Source organism: Arvicola amphibius, chromosome 12, assembly GCF_903992535.2.
Source record: "Arvicola amphibius chromosome 12, mArvAmp1.2, whole genome shotgun sequence".
NCBI classification, from domain to species: Eukaryota; Metazoa; Chordata; class Mammalia; order Rodentia; family Cricetidae; genus Arvicola; species Arvicola amphibius.
The window spans coordinates 85,524,745-85,544,986 of NC_052058.2; the positions used below are offsets into that span (position 1 = coordinate 85,524,745).

Below are 20,242 nucleotides of genomic sequence, written 5' to 3' on the forward strand. Positions count from 1 at the left end.
AAGAGTAGAAACCTTAGAGCTGGCTTTACAGGCAGTTATGAGTTGCCTGACATGGGTACTAGGATCTTTACAAGAAAGAGACCCATAAATCTCCAGACCCACGATTCCAAGTTTCTATGATTATTAATTCTAGTTACTCTCAAAAAAGTTTCTCTAATTGTTATTTATGAAGAAAGCACAGAAAAAAGTCAGGAGATATGCTAGGGCTGTAGTTCATGGACACAGTGCTTGCCAAGCATACATGAGGTTGAATCCCTAGTACTGTATGGGCTCACAAACATAAAAATAAATCAATCAATAAATAAATTCAGTTTATAGACCTGGAAGGCTTCAAATTAAAAATTCAGGTACTGAGAAAACTTACATCTGAATCAACTAAGATGTCAGCCTGAACTACATAGTAAGACCCTGTTTCAAGAATAAAGCAGGGTGCTAGAACACCGGATTCAGCAGTTAAAAGAGAACTGGAATTCCAATCTTAGAACCCATGTATCAAGCAGGACATCCTGCAAACACCTGTTCCAGAATTTAATACCCATTTCTAGTCTCTACATGTGCACAAGTTCACTAATCCCCACATACATATATGTGCATATGCTCATGCAGAACAATACACACACACACACACACACACACAAATCTTTAAAAAAATTAAAGCAAATAGAGGCTGGAGAGATGGCTCTGTGGTTAAGAGCACTGGCTGCTCTTCCAAAAAAGACCTAGGTTCAGTTCTCAGCACCCACAGAGCAGTTCATAATCATCTGTAACTCTAGTGCCAGTAGTGGCATGCCCTCTTCTGACTATTGTAGGCATCGGGCATCAAGAGTGCTTACACACATACAGGTAAAACAATCATACATATAAACAGTGAATAAATAAAGTAGAATGTAATAATGCATAGCTATAATCCAGTACCTGGGAGGTAGAGGCAAGATCAGGAGTTCATAGTCATTCTCACTAACATGAGTCCCTCTCAAGTAGGAGGATTATATTCTTTACATTTTGTAAGAGGAAATCTCTGTGCTTTATTTCAATGAGTTTATTGGGCTTACAGGGGCATGGGTAAGGGTTACAGGAGTATGGATGATTCACATCACTTCAAAGTCTCACCACGGCATGAAGAACGACTTCCCCAGGGCTGCATAGATGGAGTACTCCTTCAGTTAACCTTTCAAACTCTACCCTAGCACCCCCTAGTTTGGGTTTTTGAATCAAGGTTTCACTATATAGCTCAGTCTGGCCTTGAACTCAGGATTCTGTCTCTGCCTCCTGAATGCTGGGAATAAACTGTCACTCCCAAGTATACTCTAGGGTTGGGGATTGAGGTTGGGGTTTCAAGGTCTCACTATTATTTCCAAAACTAAACTAACCTAGAACTCATTATGTAACCCAAGCTGGCCTTGAACTTTCCTTCTACCTCTAAAGTAATGCTGGGATTACAAGCATATACAGCTATGCCCAGTTCTTATTCTAGTTTTGATGTTGGGCTTTTTACCTTTCCAGGTTTCACCCCAAAAAAAAAAAAAAAAAAAGTGAGACTCTTCTTAGCAAAGGGGGAAAAAAACTTTAAAATTTAAGCTCCTGCAATCTACTAATTAATCTAGACAGTGGCCCTAGGTCATTTGTCAAATCCCCTTAAAGCAGGATGAGAAGGCATACCCCTTGGGGTAAACAGATTTTATCCAAGGTCATGACGCAATCATATTTAAAAAAAAAAATTCTAGTGTTGGCTGGGAAGATTGCACAGTAGGTAAAAGTGCTTATTGCACAAACATGAAGATCTAAATTAGATCCTCAGAACCCATATAAAATCAAACACATGGAGACATCATCTATAATTCCAGTGCTTCTATGGGAAGATGGCGAGGAGAGACAGAAATCCCAGAAGAATAAAGACTAGGTAGCCTGGCGCATGCACAGTGGAAAAACAAAGAAGCAAGGCCCAACGTTCAAGGTTATTCTATGACCTCCACAAACATATGCTATGAGATGTGCACACCCTCATTTTCAAGCATGAATAAGAACATAGACAAAAACAACTCTAGACACCTTTAAAAGACCCAGGTTTAATTCCCAACACCCACACAGTGGTTCACAACCATCTGTATATCCCAAGGGATCCAACACCCTCTTCTGTTCTCCTCAGGCAGACATTGCATCCACATGGTGCACAAGCATACATTCAGGCAAACACTTATATACGTAAATAAAACCTCAAAAAAATTTAAAGAATTCCTTCCTTTTACATTTTAAAAAAAACTACTTTTAAGAACAAATATACACCAGGCGGTGGTGGTGCACGCCTTTAGTGCCAGCACTAGGGAGGCAGAGGCAGGGGGATCTTTGTGAGTTCTACAAGAGCTAGTTCCAGGACTGGTTCCAAAGCTACAGAGAAACCCTGTCTCAAAAAACCAAAATAGGAACAAATATACACAACACACACACACACAAGTCCTCAGTTTGATCAATTTTATCCCTACAAAGTATTTCTAGGGAGAAAGAGACTTAGAGATTAGCAGCTGGCCTTAAACTTTCACATCCTCTTGCCTCAGCCTTAAGTGCTGGGATTACAGACCTGTATCATCATCATGTCAGCATACAACCTAACTTTAAAATTAAAGATTTTTAAAGAATATGGTTTCCCAAGTGTGGTGATATACGCCTGTAATCCTAGCATACAGGAGATCAAGGCAAAGTATTAAGTTTGAGGCCGGCAACACCCATGGACTGAGGATACATAGTGTTCAGTGATAGAGGATTTGCCTAACATGAGCAAGGTCTTGCTTCCACCCTCAGCACTGAAGTAGGAAAACTGTTACCATATGTTAACCAGCAATTTTTCTCAAACAGAAATTGCAGCATCAACGCTGAAAGCTAAATTACTATTCTGCACAGAAAACTTACCCTAACAACCTAACTAACCCATTAGACTCTTCAAATGGCACTTCCTTTTCTCTCCTGAGTACTCCCTCTCAAGTGTTGTCACACAAAATGGCCAGTGTGACCAGGAAGTCCCTTTCTAATTAGTAGAGATAATAACAGCAAATTCCAGCAATGGAACAAGGCAGACCGGAAATGCCCTCCACCCACTACCCACAACACCTCTCCATGTGCTAAGAGTTGTCCTCAAAATAGTTCTTTACAAGCTCCAAAACCTGTAACAAGATAACAAAAGCACTGGCTAAAACCCAGGAAATATACTCCCCACACTAGTGATCATCCCTCACTCTGAATTGGTCAAGTCTTCCCTGGAACTACAGTAGGACAAACACCAGCTCAGATATTCTATGGTTTGGTCCTCATGCCAGGACGGTTGTTCTTTCTACTTTTATCTAAAAAAAACTACTATAGGAACTATTTTCTATACTTGTGATGTTTTTTAAATAAGAAGTTAGGGGATAGTGAGATGGTCAATGGGTGAAAATATTTGCTGCACAAGCCTGACAGCCTAAGTTTGATCCCTGAGATCCATATAAAAGCCAGATGGGGTGGCATGCATCTGTAATCCCACCCCAGCACTCTGAAGCTTTCTAGCTAGGGCTACACCTGGCAGAAACTGCACCTGGCTCCAAAACAAAATAGAATGAGAAAACAACTCCTGCAAGTTGCCCTCTGACCTCTACAATAGCTCAGGAGCACATGCGCACCTGCTCACTCCCTTCCCCCATACACACAAACAACACAGACACAAATAACAAGTTTAAAATTTAATTTAAACACTGGTAGTTATGACTATATCAAAATAGTAGTCTTTATGGGGGAACTTAAATGATTTTTAAAATTTTGTGTGTTGGCCGGGCACGCCTTTAATCCCAGCACTCCAGAGGCAGGGGTAAGCGGGTCTTTGTGAGTTCAAGGCCAGCCTGGTCTACAAGAGCTAGTTCCAGGAGGACAGGCTTCAAAGCTCAGAGAAACCCTGTCTCAAAAACACACACACACACACAAAAAAAAAGGTTTTGTGTGTTGAAGAGTATGTGTGCACATGGGTGAATGTATTGCATGTATATATACAACTGTGTGTGCTAGTACACCCACCTGTGTAAGGAAGGCATCAAGTACAGTCCTATCTCTGCCTTATCCTTATGAGCAGTCTCTTGGAAGCTGGACCTTACATTTCTGTGCTAGGTTGGAAGTCAGGGAAGCCCAGGAACCCTATCTTCTCCCTGCTTAATGCTAGGATTACAAGAGAATGTGGGTATTCTACTAAAACTCCAGTCTTCATGTCTGCACAGTAAATAGGTCTTAATCATAAAACCATCTCTTCATCCCTTACATGAATTTTTTTATTTTAAGATTTATGTGTTTGCTTGCACGTATACATGCACATTATGTGGGTGCCTGTGCCTGTAGAGATCAGAAGGCAGCATCAGATCCTGTAGAACTAGATTTGCGAATGGTTGTGAGCCACCATGTGGGTGTTGGAAATCAAACCTGGGTCTCCCTGTAGATCAACAAGTACTCTTAATCCCTGATCCATCTCTCCAGCCTTTTGTTTTTAGACAGGATCTTACTATGTAGCCCTGGCTGGCCAGAGCTGTTATGTAAACAGAATGGCCTGAGATCTGCCTACCTCTGCCTCCTGAGAGCTGGAATTAAAGGCGTGCACCACACTAAGCCCTGACTTATTTCTCTCCATAAATCCTAATGTGGACCAATTAAGACAGCAATGAACAGATGGTTAAGCAGCTAAGAGTACTTGCTGGTTCTGCAAAGGGCTCAGGTTTGGTTCCTGCACCTATAGTAGGGCACAACCCTTTACAACACCAATTCCAGAGGATCTGATGCCCTCTTCTGGCCTCTATGAACCAAAGGCATGCCCATGGGCACAAAATAAAACACAACACAAAATACAGCACACAAAACAAAAAAATAAATATGAAACAAAAAGATGAGATAGCTATAAAATAATCCCATATGATTTACTGCACATAAACCATACAGATTATATTATACATAATACACATTAAACCCTCTACAAGTTCCATTTTTGGCAAATTTCAGCCAATTTTTCATATACTCCAAACATCCTTGACTACTTTTTCTGCCCTCTAAATTAAATAAGCAAGCAAGTTCATGTGTTTGATCCCAGAATTCACAAGACCCAAACTTCTACAAACTGTCTTCTGACCTCCATACATGCACCACAGAATATCATGCATGCATGTGTACAAATGTATACACACACACAAATAGAGTTGGAAGTTATGGCACATGCTTTTAATCCAAGCACTCAGGAGGTAGAAGCAGAGCTACAGAGTGTGACACCTCTCTCTCTCTCTCTCTCTCTCTCTCTCTCTCTCTCTCTCTCTCTCTCTCTCTCTCTCTCTCTCACACACACACACACACACACACACACACACACACACACCCACCCAGACTGGAATTGACATAAATAAGCTCTGTTGTCATTAACACTTTTCTGCCTTACAAAAGTGTGCATTTTAACTTCCTCATTCTCCAAGAGTGAAATTAACAAATCCTCTCAAAGATGCTCATTGCATTACAACAGTCTTATACTTCTTGGCTATTAATATGTAGATGAAGGATTTAAACAAACAACCAAAGGAAGTTAAAAGTGAAAAATAAAAAATAGCCTTTATTGTGCTGTCCGGGGTTTGATTTAAATGTCTGACTTTGGTCACTGTCAAAGAAGAAATTTGTGGAGTCTGCCTAACTACAGCCATGTTAGATATTTAGAAAAAAAAAAAAAAAAAAGAAAGTTACTGAAGCTATCAAATGCATTTCTATCAAATTTAGGAAATTAAAAATATATTTACTGAGCAGCCAACTTTTGTTAATTTGTTAAGGATGTTAATATTAACATCTCTAAAATTACTTACTCATCTGCAAATGTTACAAAACAAAAATGACATTTGTACTTAAGTACTTAAGAAATTAATACTTGCATTTTAAAGAAAAGAATTAAGTTCATTTTCATTTTTAAATATCGCTTCTGAAAATAAGCTTGATAGCTTTGAATTAAGTTTATTACTGTCTATTTTAAATGAGGTTTGCAGAGTCTCGACTCATCATTCTATCACATTTACACTTTCACAAATTTTGTCAACTTTTATGCACTCATACAAAATATAAACATTCTAAGTTTTCACAAACCAAGCAGTTTAAGACCCTCACTAAAAAAAAACATGTACAAACCAAAGCTAAGTACCATTGATTAAAGATAAAACAGAGCTAAGAACAAAATGAAATAGATATGGTTTTTTAATTCTCCCCCTTACGTACTAAAAGTATACCACAATCTCCAAATACCTTCAATTTAGCCACTAGATTTCCAGAAACTCAACAGAAATCGTCTAGAGACAGGCGTTATAAAGCTACCACTATGGAAAAGATTTCCTATTTCTCAAGGGTTTATTTTGTTGCCATATTTCAACTATATGAAACCACTTGTTCTCAGCTTTCCTACCACAAAACATTCCCTAAACAAAGACTGTTTACATCTCTTAAGAAGCCTTTGTTCCAGGACCCCTCTGTTCAAGAGCTGCAACTTCTGGATCTTCTCTCTGGTGGTTCTATCAACAGCAAACGCTGGCCAACTCTTCTACATTGGCACAGGAGTTTGTTAAACAAAGGAGAAGCAAGTCCCCTGCACACAAAGGAGGACTCCAAACAGCACTAGTTGTGTCTGTAGATCATTTCTCCTCTTTACCCCTCTCCTCTCAGGCTCTACTACACAGTACTCAATACAAAATGGTGGCTATCATGTGTGACATTCAGAATGGGAAAAAGCAAAACAAACGCACAAACCCTAAAGATTGCCATTAATCTGCTAACCCAGATGAGAAATGGGTAGCCAGACCTAAGCAGAGCAACACTGTTTTTCGAAGACAACAGCCATATGAAGGCAAAGAAGGCAAGAGAAAGGACTTACCCCAGCCCTGGATGCCACAATGCCAACATGGAGGACAGCTCACAGGAACCTAACTCCTCTTACATTTTGGTTTCTAATAACTTAGTCAAGTTTGCTGATGTCTGGATAACATCCTACCAATGAAAACGTCCAATATTCACATTCATCTTTCCTGACACATTAACATAAAGCTACATCGCTCAATGTTTAGAGCAAGCATGGTCTATTCTTAAAAATTAAAACCTTAGTGCTAACCAGCCCAGGGTGTAACTTCTGCAGGCCTCTACAGTAAAAGAAATGTACCTTCCCTTAAGAAACAATAATCGCCCCTGTCCACTTTCACCAGGAGAAATGAATATTTCCAAACATTTCCTCCACACTAGCTGACCTGGTCAGTTTTTTCTGAGGCATCTATTTCATTTCTGTTTGAAAAGTTGTCCAAGAGAAACTAAAATATGGTGTCTGTGGTTTAATTTTTTTCTGGTGGGGGGTGATGGAAAGATAAGGCTTATTCTAGCTTTTCTAGAACAGAATGATTGATTACGTACACAATCCCGCAATTCAAAATGCCACTACAAAGAGCAAGTTTAAGGAAGAGGTAAAAGTGGTGGTGGGGGGGGGGGGGTCTTCCTCCACTTGTGTGCGAGCAGTGGAGATAGAAAATTCTTAAAACGGTAGGCAAGGCAGTTAAACCTCTCCAACCGTCCCGGCCGGTCCAACGGTCGTTTAGGCCAACTCAGACTCGGGCCATCCCAAAAGGTAGGCAAAAAACCTGGGGTGTCGCAGCGCATCCAGTTCCGGCTGCGGGGGGTGGGGGGGGGGACGACAGGGAAGGAGTGGGCCGGGCTCTTGGCGGACGTTGCAGCCGTTAGGGCTGGCTTCGGGGACACCCCACCCCTCACAGCCCCCCAAAGCTCGAGGCGCCAGAGCCCCCGCTGGTTGGCCGAGTAGGGGAGGCTGGGGACCTCGTCTGACATCTCTCCACAAACACGGCCCGTCTTGCCCTCAGCCCCAGCCAGGCCTCCCCCGGGAGCAGCGCCGTCCGGCCCGAAGGCCGTGTGGGAGCGCCCACCAGGGCGGGCGGGCGAGCATCGGGGCACCGCTGTCCCGCCCCACAGTCCCCCAAGTGCCCCCCACGACACTTGCGCCCCGAGCCACACAGTCGCTCCAGGCCGGACCCGCGGCTCCTCCCCTCCCCCAGTGGCTCAGGCCGCCCCCTGCCCCAGCCCGGCCCGGGGACTCCGGGAGGCCGAGGGACCAGGTGGTGGTGGGGGACCCGGGTCCGGAGGGTGGGGCGCTCAGGTGAGGGCAGCTCCCGGCCGACGCCGCCACCACACAAAGGACCAGGGGCTCCCGCCGCCATATTGAAAACTTTCCTCCTCACACGACAACTCGCAAGTCCCCCACCCCCACCCATAACACACCCCCGCACCCCGGGGAGGAGGCGAAGACCAGCCACCGAGCCGTGCGGGCCCAGAGCTTTGCCTTCACGTCCGCGCCTCAGCCGGGCTCAGGGGGACCTCCCGGGTGGCCAGTCCGGCGGCTGCCACCACTCCAGCCCGCACCGCTGCCCGGCCGTACGGCGCACCGGCCCCGGGAGCCGCACCGACCCGGTCCTCGGGCCGCGCTGCCAGCGCCCGCTGTGCTCACAGCCCGCATCCCACCCGGACGAGCCCCCGCGCCGCCTTCCAGCCGCCGCAACTCCCATCCACTGAGGCACCCCAAACTTGACCGGGCCCCGCTGGGGCGACCGCTCCCCGCTCCCCGCCCCCGCGCCTCGGGCCTCCCCGGCCGCGCGTCCTCGCTCCCTCCCCCAGCCGCGAGCAGGATCCGGGGTGCTGGCTGACTCACCGGCGGCGGCCGCACCTTACAGATCCCAGTCTGCTCGGCTATGGGCCGGATCTTGTGGATGAAAGCGAAGGGGTCGGCGAACTCTTCCCAACTGGGCTCGAAGACAGGACACTCGGGGGGAGGCAGGAACTCGCCCAGCGGGCCCGGGCCCCCGAGGGGTAGCGCCGGACGCGGGCCTGGGGGCAGCACGGTGGCCGGCTCCATCACTGCGACGTCGGCAGGGGCGAGCACGGGGCAGGCTCCGCGACCGCGGTAGCAAGCTCCGCTCCGTCCGAGACCTGTGCAGACGCGCAGCTCCGGAGACAAGTCCGACTTCTACTAGCAACGGCAGCACCTAGGGTTTTTTCAGCCTTCCTCCGACGACGTCTTGCCGCTACACCACGCCGTGTGCCTCCGCCGCCACGGCAAGGAAAATAGTTCCTACTGCCACCCGGAGCCAGGTCCCACCCCGCCCCCCAACCGGGAGGGGCTGGGGCCTTCCGCTTGGGACGGGATTTAGGCTTCATGGTTCATTGACCACTGAAGTTTTCAGAATTCTTGCTCTCAAGAAGTTAGCGATCCTGTAGAGAGATCAAATCTATAATCGATCATTCAATCACGCCATACACTTTTTGCCACCAAGGATTTACACAGTAAAAACTGGAGGAGGATTCTCTAGGTAGAGAAGACAGCTTGAACACAAGAGCAGCGAGGACAGACATAAACAATAGTAATGCGGATAGTAAAAACACTGAACATTTGCTTATCCTAGATACTGTGTTAAATGCTTTGCGCATTTGTTTAGCGTGTGAGGTAGCTTAAGCATGTGCCAAAATCCAACAGTTCAAACTATTAATTGGAAAATGGAGGTGTCGCACAGAAATCTTTTACAGCCTTATGACAAGGTTGAACTTGAGCAAAACCTTTAATCCCAGCACTCGGCAGGCAGAGGCAGGCGGATCTCTGTGAGTTCAAGACCAGCCTGGTCTACAGATAGAGTTCCAAGACAGCCATGACTACACAGAGAAACCCTGTCTGGAAAAACCAAAAAGAAAAAAAGGAAAGAAAGGGAAAGAAAGAAAGAAAGAAAGAAAGAAAGAAAGAAAGAAAGAAAGAAAGAAAGAAAGAAAGAAAGAAAGAAAGGATGAAACTGCAGGAAATAAAAATTAGACTAGGAAGGAATCACAGGATGCCATACAAAGGGTCTGGCACACCTGCCTCAGTAGATACTGGCCAATTGGCATTGCTGGACAGTCGTCCAGATCACCCCCTGCACAAACCATTCTAGAGAAAATGCATTCATGCTGGAACAGGTTGAGTTTGAGATGTGTCTGGTACACACAGAGAGCAGGGTCCCCACAGCCGAAAGGTACAGCTAGCTCTGGAGGAAAGGGCTTCAGTACTGAGGGATGAGCCCAGTGTTTCAAAGTGAGCCATGGAAATCAAAAGGAGATCCTAAGTAGAACTTGAGCCATGAAATGATTTTATTCCAGAAAGCAGCCAAACTCATGGAAGACTGTCACAGACTCCAGCCCTCTCTTCAGAACAACCTGGAGGAAGGATATCTCTCTTAGTCTCAGGGTTTAGTTTTTATTAAGACTCATGTAGCCCAGGCTGGCCTGAAACTCTATGTAGCAGAGGATGACTTTGATCTCCTGATCTTCCTGCCTTTACAGGTGCTGTAATTACAGATGTATCCTGTCACACACAGGCTATGCTTCCTCAGTTTAAAACAGAAAAGCTAGAAGTGATAGCACACACCTTTAATCCCAGCACTTGGGAGGCTAAAGCCAGCCTGATCTACACTGAGTTCCCAGCCAGCCAGATCTACATAATGAGAACTTGCATCAAAAAACAAGGAGGCTGGAGGGATGGCTCAGCGGGTTAAGGACATTTTGCTCCTGTATAATTTCATAAATTCAGTTTACAGATCCAGTGTCCATCAGCTCACAATTGCCTCTTCAACTTCAAGGGGTCTGATGCCTTCTTTTGGCATCTACAGGCAACACACACACAATTTAAAGATACTTTTAAAATATAGAAAATATCTGGACAGTGGTGGCACACACCTTTAATCCCAGCACTTGGGAGGCAGAGGCAGGAAGATCTCTGTGAGTTCAAGGCCAGCCTAGTCTACAGAGCTCTCAAGTTCCAAGACTGCCAAGGCTACACAAGAGAAACCTGTTTCAAATATATATATATATATATATATATATATATATATATATATATGTATGTATATATATGTATATATATGTGTATATATATATATATAAACATTTTAATTTTAAGATGAAGAGGGAAAAAGTCTCATTCTTCAATAAACTTCCCAGAGGTCCACAGCCTCCAAAACAGTTGGTTCAGCGATTCCTGGAGAAAGCGACCTCTCCATAACTCCCTAGGGCTTTGGAGTCTGACTTGACCTTTTCTTGCTCCCTAATTCTGCAAATAAGATGGAACCCAAAGAGACAGTTAACCTACTCAAGAAAAAAAAGTATCTTCGTTGTAAGATAAGGTGATACAGTAGGTTACAAAATTGTGGGGAAACCTAGGAATAAGAATTTGCCAATTTTTTTAAACTAAACCTTTATTGCTTAGAGGGGGAGGGAGAGGGAGAGAGGGAGAGAGAGAAGGAGAAGAGAAAGGAGAGAAAGGAGCCAATTTTTTTTTTTAGTCAGGATTTCACTAAGTATCTCTGATTTGCCTAAAACTAACATAGATCAGGCTGACTTCCAGTTCAGAGGTGCTAGGATTAGAGACATGTGTCACTTCACCCAGTTTGCCATATTTTGTACCCTTACAGATTTTTTTTCTTGATAGTGTATTGGGAGGAACAATTAAGACAGGATTGCATACTTATAGCCAAAGCTGTCCTGGAATTTACAGTGTAACCCAGGTTGACCCCATTCCCAAAGACTGGGGTGTCAGATGACATGTTGACTGAAGGAAATCTTTTATTGTCGTTCTTGACCCAGGGTATTATATGTGTGCCTGTGTTTGAGGTTCCTCCTGGAGTTGATTTCCTGTCAAGTTCTCTGCCTTGGGAGAACGCAGTACCTTTGACGTTGGCATCCTACAAATTAGGTAGGTTGAGACTTCTAGACGTACATGAATTATGGGTATGCAACTGGAGGGCACGAGTTTAGGAAAAAAAAATCTCAGTTGTCATCTATGGGTTACATCTCTCTCCCAACTTTCAAGGTCTGCTACTCCTACTTCCTCCATTTCCGGCAGTGACCCTAAATGATGAGATCCTACTGCTCAGATCAAGCAGCAACTGTTTGGCTCCGCACCGACCCAAACAGACGCTGAGGGAGCAGGCGGCTGCCAAGCTAGTAAAGAGAACCCTAGGGGCTGAGAAGGATCTCTACTAAGGTACCAGCCCCCACCCACCCCCCCACCCCCCGCCCCACCGAAGACGCTTCCCCTTGCCCTTTATGATGTGTGTTTACATGGGCGGAGGGATCCCTCTCCAGCTGACAGCCACACCGCGGCCGGCTCTTCTTTTTTTAAAGAGCCTAGCCACAGGCGATGATTGGCCGCGGCCCGAGCCGCATCAGCCTCCGGGGGCGGGGCCCGCTCCGCATTGTCTAGTGTGGGGCCGGCTGGACGTCTCAGAGGCCGGCCCTTGCTAACCCCGGCCCGGAGGTGCACACTCTCCGCTTCCCAGACGGCTGGGAGCGAGGGCTGGGCGGAGCCGCAGCGCCAGGTTCCCGGGGGAAAGCGGGGTTTGCAGTCCCGGCGGCCCGAGGAGAACCGAGCCCGCTCCGAGTGCCACGTCTCCAGGAACCCCCCTCCTTACTCATGAACAACACTCCGCCTCCGCCCCGGACTCCGTCCCCCAAAGCACCCCATGAGTGCTGGAGAGCCTTTAAGTATATCTTTAGGGATCGATGTCTTCATCCGGCCCACTCAGCCGTCGGCCCTCATGCTCCTCCAGAGGGCTGAGTCCCACCCCAGGCCTGCACCCCAAGAGTTCAGCCTGTGTGCCCCAAATTCGCTTGCTGGTCTAAGAGGCGCTAGCCTTGCTCCTTCCGGCCGCCGGGCAGGAGAGACCAGGCTTCGGGGTTCCAAGCGAGGAGAGACTTTCCTCTCGTTCTCCGTCGCCCCCACCCCCACCCCTTGCTCAGGGTCTGAGCAACGGATGAGGGGGGCAGGCCTGGCTCCCCAGCCGCCCGGGAGGGGGCGGCAGCCGGCGCAGCACGTAGCGCACGTGTCGGTCCCGCTCCCCACCCCCTCCGCGCGGCTGTCCTCTCGACGGGGCTCCGGTGTTGTCCGTGCGCCTCCCTTCCTCCCCGGCCTCGGTTTAGTCTACCACCACCCCTCCCCCCTCTCCCGTTTTCCCAAATTTCCGCGATGTGCACCATCTCAGTTTCTCTTATCCAGTTCAGTGCCAGCATCTGAACTCAGCACCTTCTTTCGTGCTCTGAAATATTTGGTGTCAGGTGTCCCCTCTGCGTTAACTTGTTTTGTGTCTTTCCACAACGTCGTGTTCCTACTCTTTATCGCTGATTTCTAGTTTGACATCAGTTTCCCACAGTAGTCCCAGCTGCCTCCTCAGCACGTTGTCCCACCCCTTGGTAAGTCACTAGAGGGAAGGAGAAAAGTCAGTACCAAGCACGTGGGAGTTGCTCCACAAATATTTGTTGAAAAGGGGGGCGGGGGATGGCCTTGAGTTTATGCGGCTCCAATTGGCTGAGGAGGAAGCTTTGGGCTGGACGCGGAAAAGAATATGCTGTGCACAGGAAGGAGTCGCGGTGGTGGAGTCTTGAGACAGCCCACGCAGTGGGCGAATAAAATGAGATTAAAGCGTCCTCCCCCTCCCCTGGCCTGCTTAATTCCACTGTGCTCGGTGTCCCTCCTCCTCAGCTGCAAGGCCTTCTCTGTGGGATAGCGGTACTCTTTGGGTCCCCACCCGCATCTGACACCATGATAAAGGCTCTCATTGTGGGCTCGGTCCTTGAACAGTTGGTCTGGTCTTGGGGAGGCATCTTTTAACTAGATACCATTGCCTCGTCCTGCGCGCGCGCGCGCGCGCGCGCACGCACACACACACACACACACACACACACACACACACACACACACGGAAGAGGAAGATCTCTCTTAGACAAGCACTACATCAGAGCAACTGTCCCAAACCCTCACCACCCTTGGAATCTGCTGAATCAGCTCGACTGGGATCCAAACGCTTACACCTTCGGTTTACCTGGGTGTGAGGCCCAAAGAACTAGACCCTACGTGGATCTCAAGAGGAATGTTCCCACGATAGTGCTAGCCCTACCCACAGGGGCTGGGAGGGGCAGAGTAACCCACACCAAGGCTTGGGCTTCAGGGCGTTTCTTCCCATTCCGGTTAGGCCACTTTAGAGAGGCCTGAGACTCTCAAGGAACAATACTATATTTTTTAAGATTTATTTATTCATTATATATACAGTGGTCTGCCTGCATTTATACTTGTACTCCAGAAGAGGGTACCAGATCTTACTTCAGATGGTTATGAGCCACCGTGTGGTTGCTAGGAATTGAACTCAGGACCTCTGGAAGAGCAGCCAGTGCTCTTTACCACTGAGCCATCTTCCCACCCCCATATTTAATAATTTTATATTTTGTTTTTGAGACAGGGTCTTGCTATACAACTCAGAATGGCCTCAAATTCACAATATAACCCAAACTGACCTGAAACTCAGCCTCCCTTAGTTCTTGGCCAAGGAACACTCCTTTGCTCCTGGAGGACGAGAGAAAGCCACGGTCCCTGGGCATCCACCAACTCTCAGGTCTCTGGGCTGAGGGACTCCACTAGCACATCCTGTTCCTCGGATAGCACAGATATTTGGAATTCTCTATCTGGGATGGAACGTGCTGGAACTTTCCAGAGTACCACTCCATCTACCGTATCTGTTTGAAATTCCTGATCCAACTAAATCACACTATATGTTGAGCAAGCACAACTTCCTAAATGCTAAAGGAGGCTTTTCCACACTTTTCTTCCCTGGCATGAATAAATAAGAAAACAAAACAAAAATCAGTGTCACTAGCCAGGAGTAGTTCATAGCCTACTAGACACGCCAGCCCTGTGAAGGAGGTGGTATTGCTGTCATATTTCTCAGAGGACCTGAGACTCAGACTAATGAGCCAAGATCACACTGATAACAACTGCAGAGCAAGGATGAGAATGGCAGGCTCCGTGCCTGGCCGCCTTTGATCTTCCCAAACACCAGGCTGAGCTCTGGAAGCTGCAGTCAGATATAGGGGCCTTGCCTCATATCTCCCACCAGCTGCGCCTTTCCCTTCTGTCTGGGTCCCACAACTTCCTTGTAAGCTGCAGTGACTGCAAACTTTGACAGTTCGCTCCAGTGGGTTTTTTTACAGAGTTACCAAAAGTTTCATAGCATGTGCTGGTTAAGCCTTATGAAATTGATTTTCGTGGCCCATAATGGACTGTGCTTGAAAAAAAAAAAAAAAAGACTGCTCTAAGGCTAGCCTCTGTTTCTCTACTGCTGACAGCTTTCAAGAAGATGTACCAAGGTACATTAGGGAGAGAAGTGCAGATGCTGGAAGGCCACCAGCCACGAGCCTGGATGAGACCTTGGAGAAAGGCCTCCTAGAATCTTGACCTTGGACTTGTAGCTTCCAGAATTGTGATTAACCGATTTCCTTAAAATCGGTCTCCCTCTTGATATATAGATATAGCCACGTGATCTAAATGTATGTGTATTCTATGGATATATATCCGGCCACATATCCTATTGGTTTTCTCTAGAGAGCCCTTAGGAATTACCAATAACAAATCTTCCTCAAATACCCAACTAATCTTTAATTTTGGCCACTGCCCCTTGCTCCCCCATGTCTCCTCTCTGTCCCCAAGAACACTGTCTACACGATGTAGAAAACTGATAGTCCTATCTCGGCTCCTCTCTGTCCCCAAGAACACTGTCTACACGATGGAGACAACGGATAGTCCTATCTCGGCTCCTCTCTGTCCCCAAGAACACTGTCTACACGATGTAGACAACGGATAGTCCTATCTTGTCTCCTCTCTGTCCCCAAGAACACTGTCTACACGATGGAGAAAACGGATAGTCCTATCTCGGCTCCTCTCTGTCCCCAAGAACACTGTCTACACGGTGTAGACAACGGATAGTCCTATCTCGGCTCCTCTCTGTCCCCAAGAACACTGTCTACACGGTGTAGACAACGGATAGTCCTATCTTGTCTCCTCTCTGTCCCCAAGAACACTGTCTACACGGTGTAGACAACGGATAGTCCTATCTTGTCTCCTCTCTGTCCCCAAGAACACTGTCTACACAGTGTAGACAACGGATAGTCCTATCTCGGCTCCTCTCTGTCCCCAAGAACACTGTCTACACGGTGTAGACAACGGATAGTCCTATCTTGTCTCCTCTCTGTCCCCAAGAACACTGTCTACACGGTGTAGACAACGGATAGTCCTATCTCGGCTCCTCTCTGTCCCCAAGAACACTGTCTACACGGTGTAGACAACGGATAGTCCTATCTCGGCTCCTCTGCTGGGTTTGCTGTTGAGTTTTTCAGTCGTCTGCCTTCATCCACTCATTTTCCTTCGTTTGTTCACAGCCCGTCAGACCTAGGAACCACTCTGTGTTCCGTCTTTAACACCTTATATAAAATAAGTGCCAGCAAAGTCCAGGATGTGTCTGTAAGTTGTTATACTTTTTGTTTTGTTTGGGGCTGCTGAGACAAGCTGTCCTGGTACCCTGGGCTGGCCTTGGACTCAATACTTCCTCAAGGATAACCTTGAATTGTTAGTCCTCTTGCCTCTACCTCCCAAGTGCTAGGATTACAGGTGTATACCACCACACTAGTTTTTGTTTCTTTCTTTTGCTTAGACTCATCCTTTTTTCCAGGGGCTTACTATAATAGCCCTGGCTGACCTGGAATTCTCAGTGTAGATAAAGTCAGCCTTGAACTCAGAGAGATCTACCTACCTCTGCCTGGGATTAAATTTAGCCCAGCTAACTTGAGCTCTCCCATTATTTTAAGTATTCAGACTCAATTCACTTTTTCAAACACTGTGGTCAGATGGTCCCCTGGGTGTCACACCAGCCCTCTCTAGCCCCCAGATGAAATGAGTGGGCTGATGAGTTCCCATGGTCCCTGACAAAACACTGATTGTCAAGGGAGCACGGGCTGAAGCACCTGGGAGGAAGTAGAGAAAGAAGGGCGTGTTCATCACCATCCCTAACCTGCAGACGTGGTTCACCCGCCCAGGACAAGAGGGGAATTCTGACTTCAGCCGATTTAAGTACTTACCCAAGATATGTAGTACCAACAAGCATTGTGTGGCAGACAGAACATTAGAGCGGCTGGAACTGCAGCTACAGAAGGTCATGGGCTGCCAAAAGTGTAAGAGGTCTAAAGGCAGCCTGAGCTACTGAGTAAAGTGCATTCCAGCAAGGCCTGCATGAGATCCCATCTTAAATAACAAAGAACCCCTAGGCACTTGAGAGTAGTCATCTGCCATCTTCGGCTGATAGAGGAGGAGCTCGGCTTCAGAAAGACTGAGTCATTTGGCTAAGGTCACACAAACAAGTTGAACAGAAGTAGATTCTAGCCTAGTTTGTCTGAGCCCATAATCTGTGTTTTAACCCTCCTGTACCTATAGTCCTTCTCTGGCCTCATGGCCCTACTATGCCCTTAGCATCTACCATAGTGTTTCCTGGTGAATTTTGTCAACTATCACGGTTCTCCCATAACCCATGAGCTAATAAAGACTTATTGAGCATGGTTCTCAGGGCCAGGTACTCTGCAAAATGTTGGAGATATAGTACCAAATAAAACCAAGTGGCTGCCCTCTGAAGTTTATAATTCTAGGCTAGCAGACAGTGACAGACAGTAAACACAACAACCAAGATTGTTTCTGGTAGCAAAATGCTCAGGAAAATATAACAGATTATCCAGTAGGTAGGTGGAAGGATGGAAATGGTGGCATGAGGCTTTCCCACCAGTAACTCAAGGCATCAAAGAGAACATCTGAGCTTGGAATTCAGTTACAGGGAAGGGGCAGCTATGGGGTAAATCTACAGGGAAGTGTTCTAAAAGACTGACACGTGCAGGGATGGAGAGACGGCTCCGTGGTTAAGAGCACTGACTGCAGGTTCAATTCCCAGCACCCACATGGCAGCTCACAACTGTCTTGTGGGTTCCAGTTCCAGGGGATCTGATGACCTTATACAGAGAGACATACAGGCAGGCAAAACACAAATGCACATGAAATAAAAATAAGTATTAGATTTTAAAAAAAGGAACAGCATGTGCAAAGACCCTGACTCAAGAGTCCAGTATGCCGCCAGGCAGTGGTGGCAAAAGATTTTAATCCCAGCACTCAGGAGGCAGAGGCAGGCAGATCTCTGTGAGTTCGAGGCCAGCCTGACCTACAAGAGCTAGTTCCAGGACAGGCTCCAAAGCTACAGAGAAACTCTGTCTCAAAAAACCAACCAACCAACCAAACAACAACAACAAAAAGAGTCCAGTATGCCTTACAGGATATCCTCCAAGAAAACAAGCCTCTATAGAAGTCTAGAGAGAAATTTTACAAGTAGGCCATAATCAGGAGTTGAAACGTATTTGCAGTGAGAGGCCACCAGAGGATGGCAAGCAGAAGAGGTATCTCACTTGATTTAGAATTTTTACTGTAATAATAATTTTAATTTATTTAATTAATAATTTTATTTGTTTGTTTGTTTATGTTATTTTTGAGACAAATTTTCACTGTGTAGCACTGCCTGTCCTGGAACTCACTCTGGAGACCAGGCTGGCCCTGAACTCACAGAGATCCATCTGCCTCTGTCTCCCAAGTGCTGGAATTAAAGGCGTGCATGGTTAAAAGCCTGCTTCTTCTTCTTTTTTCTTTTTGACAGGATTTTCTTATGTAGCCCATGTTGGATCCTAACTCACATGCTCCCACCTGAGACTCCTGAGTGTGAGGTGGTGGCACCTGTACAGGCTTTTAAACCCAGCACTTGGAAGCAGAGGGGTCTTTTGAGTTCAAGGCCAGCCTGGTCTACAACAGCTAGTTCCAGTACAGCCTCCAAAGCTACAGAGAAACTGTCTTTAAAAACAAAACAAAACAAAAACAGAACAGTTGCTGGTTTTTAAGGCAAATAATAATTACTAGGGGGCTGGAAAGATGGCTCAGTGGTTAAGAGCACTGACTGCTTTCTCAGATGACTGAGGTTCAATTCCCACCATAGCAGCTCAAAACTGTAACTCCAGTTCCAGGGAATCTTCATACCAAATACACATAAAATAAAGCTAAATAAATACTTTTAAAAAATAATAATTACTAGATAGGGATTATGAAGCACACACTCATCACATGTAAGTGTGCTTACCTGTGCTCCTCTGATGCTATGCAGGGGTGCTAGAGACACAATAGTCACATCACAGAGGAAGCTGAGCTTAAGGGGAGGAAACCTCAGAGACCTCAGACCACTGTCCCTAACGGCTGGAGTGACAGCCCTCGGGTTCCTCTTAGTCTTTGTCCTGCCTTTTCCAGAAGACCGTTGACCTGAGAAGACAGAACAAGAACAGAATTCCCTGTTGCCTAACAATGTCCCGGGAAGAGCAGAAGGGAACTGAGCTATGTCTATTGTGGTGAAGCCTTTTAGCTGTAATTACTTAGCCTTTTCAGTAAGTATACTTGTCCATGAGTTTATGGTCTAGAGAAGCCTGGACCATCTGGGTCTCTCACATGGAAATTCATACGTGAATCACTCATGTGACAAAAGTCTTAACGAAAACAGTTAAGAAAAAGTTATCTATATAACTTTATTATTAGTAGTAAGTATTGTTTTTTATAACTATTATAAAAAAATAACTCAGGGGGTGGAGGGAGGGCTCAGCCCTCAAGAGCATGTGATGCCATTTGCAGAGAACTGGAGTTCAGTTCAGTTCCAGAGTAGGCAGCTCACACCACCGTGAACTCCAGTTCTAGGTGTATCCCAGCACCCTCTTCTGGCCCCCATGGGCACTGCACTTACATAAGCACACATAAAGACACACATAATTTTTTTAAAAAGAAATTTGGGCTGGAGAGATGGCTCAACTCCTAAGGGCCAAAAAAATGAATGAAAGAATAATAGTAATGAATTAATTAATCAATTAATTAAAAAAGTTAAACCCCACTATGCTGGGAGACATCTCAAGGAATGAAAGAAACTGGAGAATATTGTAGTCTCTGGAGCATAGAAATCACTTGGCTAGAGTTTCTTTTTTTGTGTCCTGAGTATGCAGGACAATAACTGAGCTCAGGTGACAAGGCATATGAAAGCCTTTCTTCTGATAGTTTAGGATCAATCAGAAAAGATATTCAAGAGGGCTGGATGCAGGCACTTTTGAGCCTGAGCTGGCCTGTGTTCCAATAACCCCAAACTCACCTAACTTACTCTGAATTTGCAGAATCCTGCTCTAACTAAGGCTTATGAGTCCAAGTATATTTAAAAGTCTTTGATTTTAAAAGACAAGGAAAGTATCAATTTGACACAGACTTTAGCATCACATC

The 20,242-nt window shown here is 46.1% G+C and overlaps 1 protein-coding gene across 1 annotated transcript in view; it reads right to left on the reverse strand.

The window, feature by feature from the left end:
• Kdm5b (lysine demethylase 5B) overlaps positions 1–9,091 on the reverse strand; it is a 68,093-nt gene extending 59,002 nt beyond the window's left edge. Inside the window, exon 1 of the mRNA XM_038348851.1 lies at positions 8,723–9,091. Coding sequence (XP_038204779.1) covers positions 8,723–8,926 — 204 coding nt within the window. The 5' untranslated portion in view covers positions 8,927–9,091. The remainder of the gene's footprint in view (positions 1–8,722) is intronic.
• Between the last annotated feature and the right edge of the window lie 11,151 nt (positions 9,092–20,242).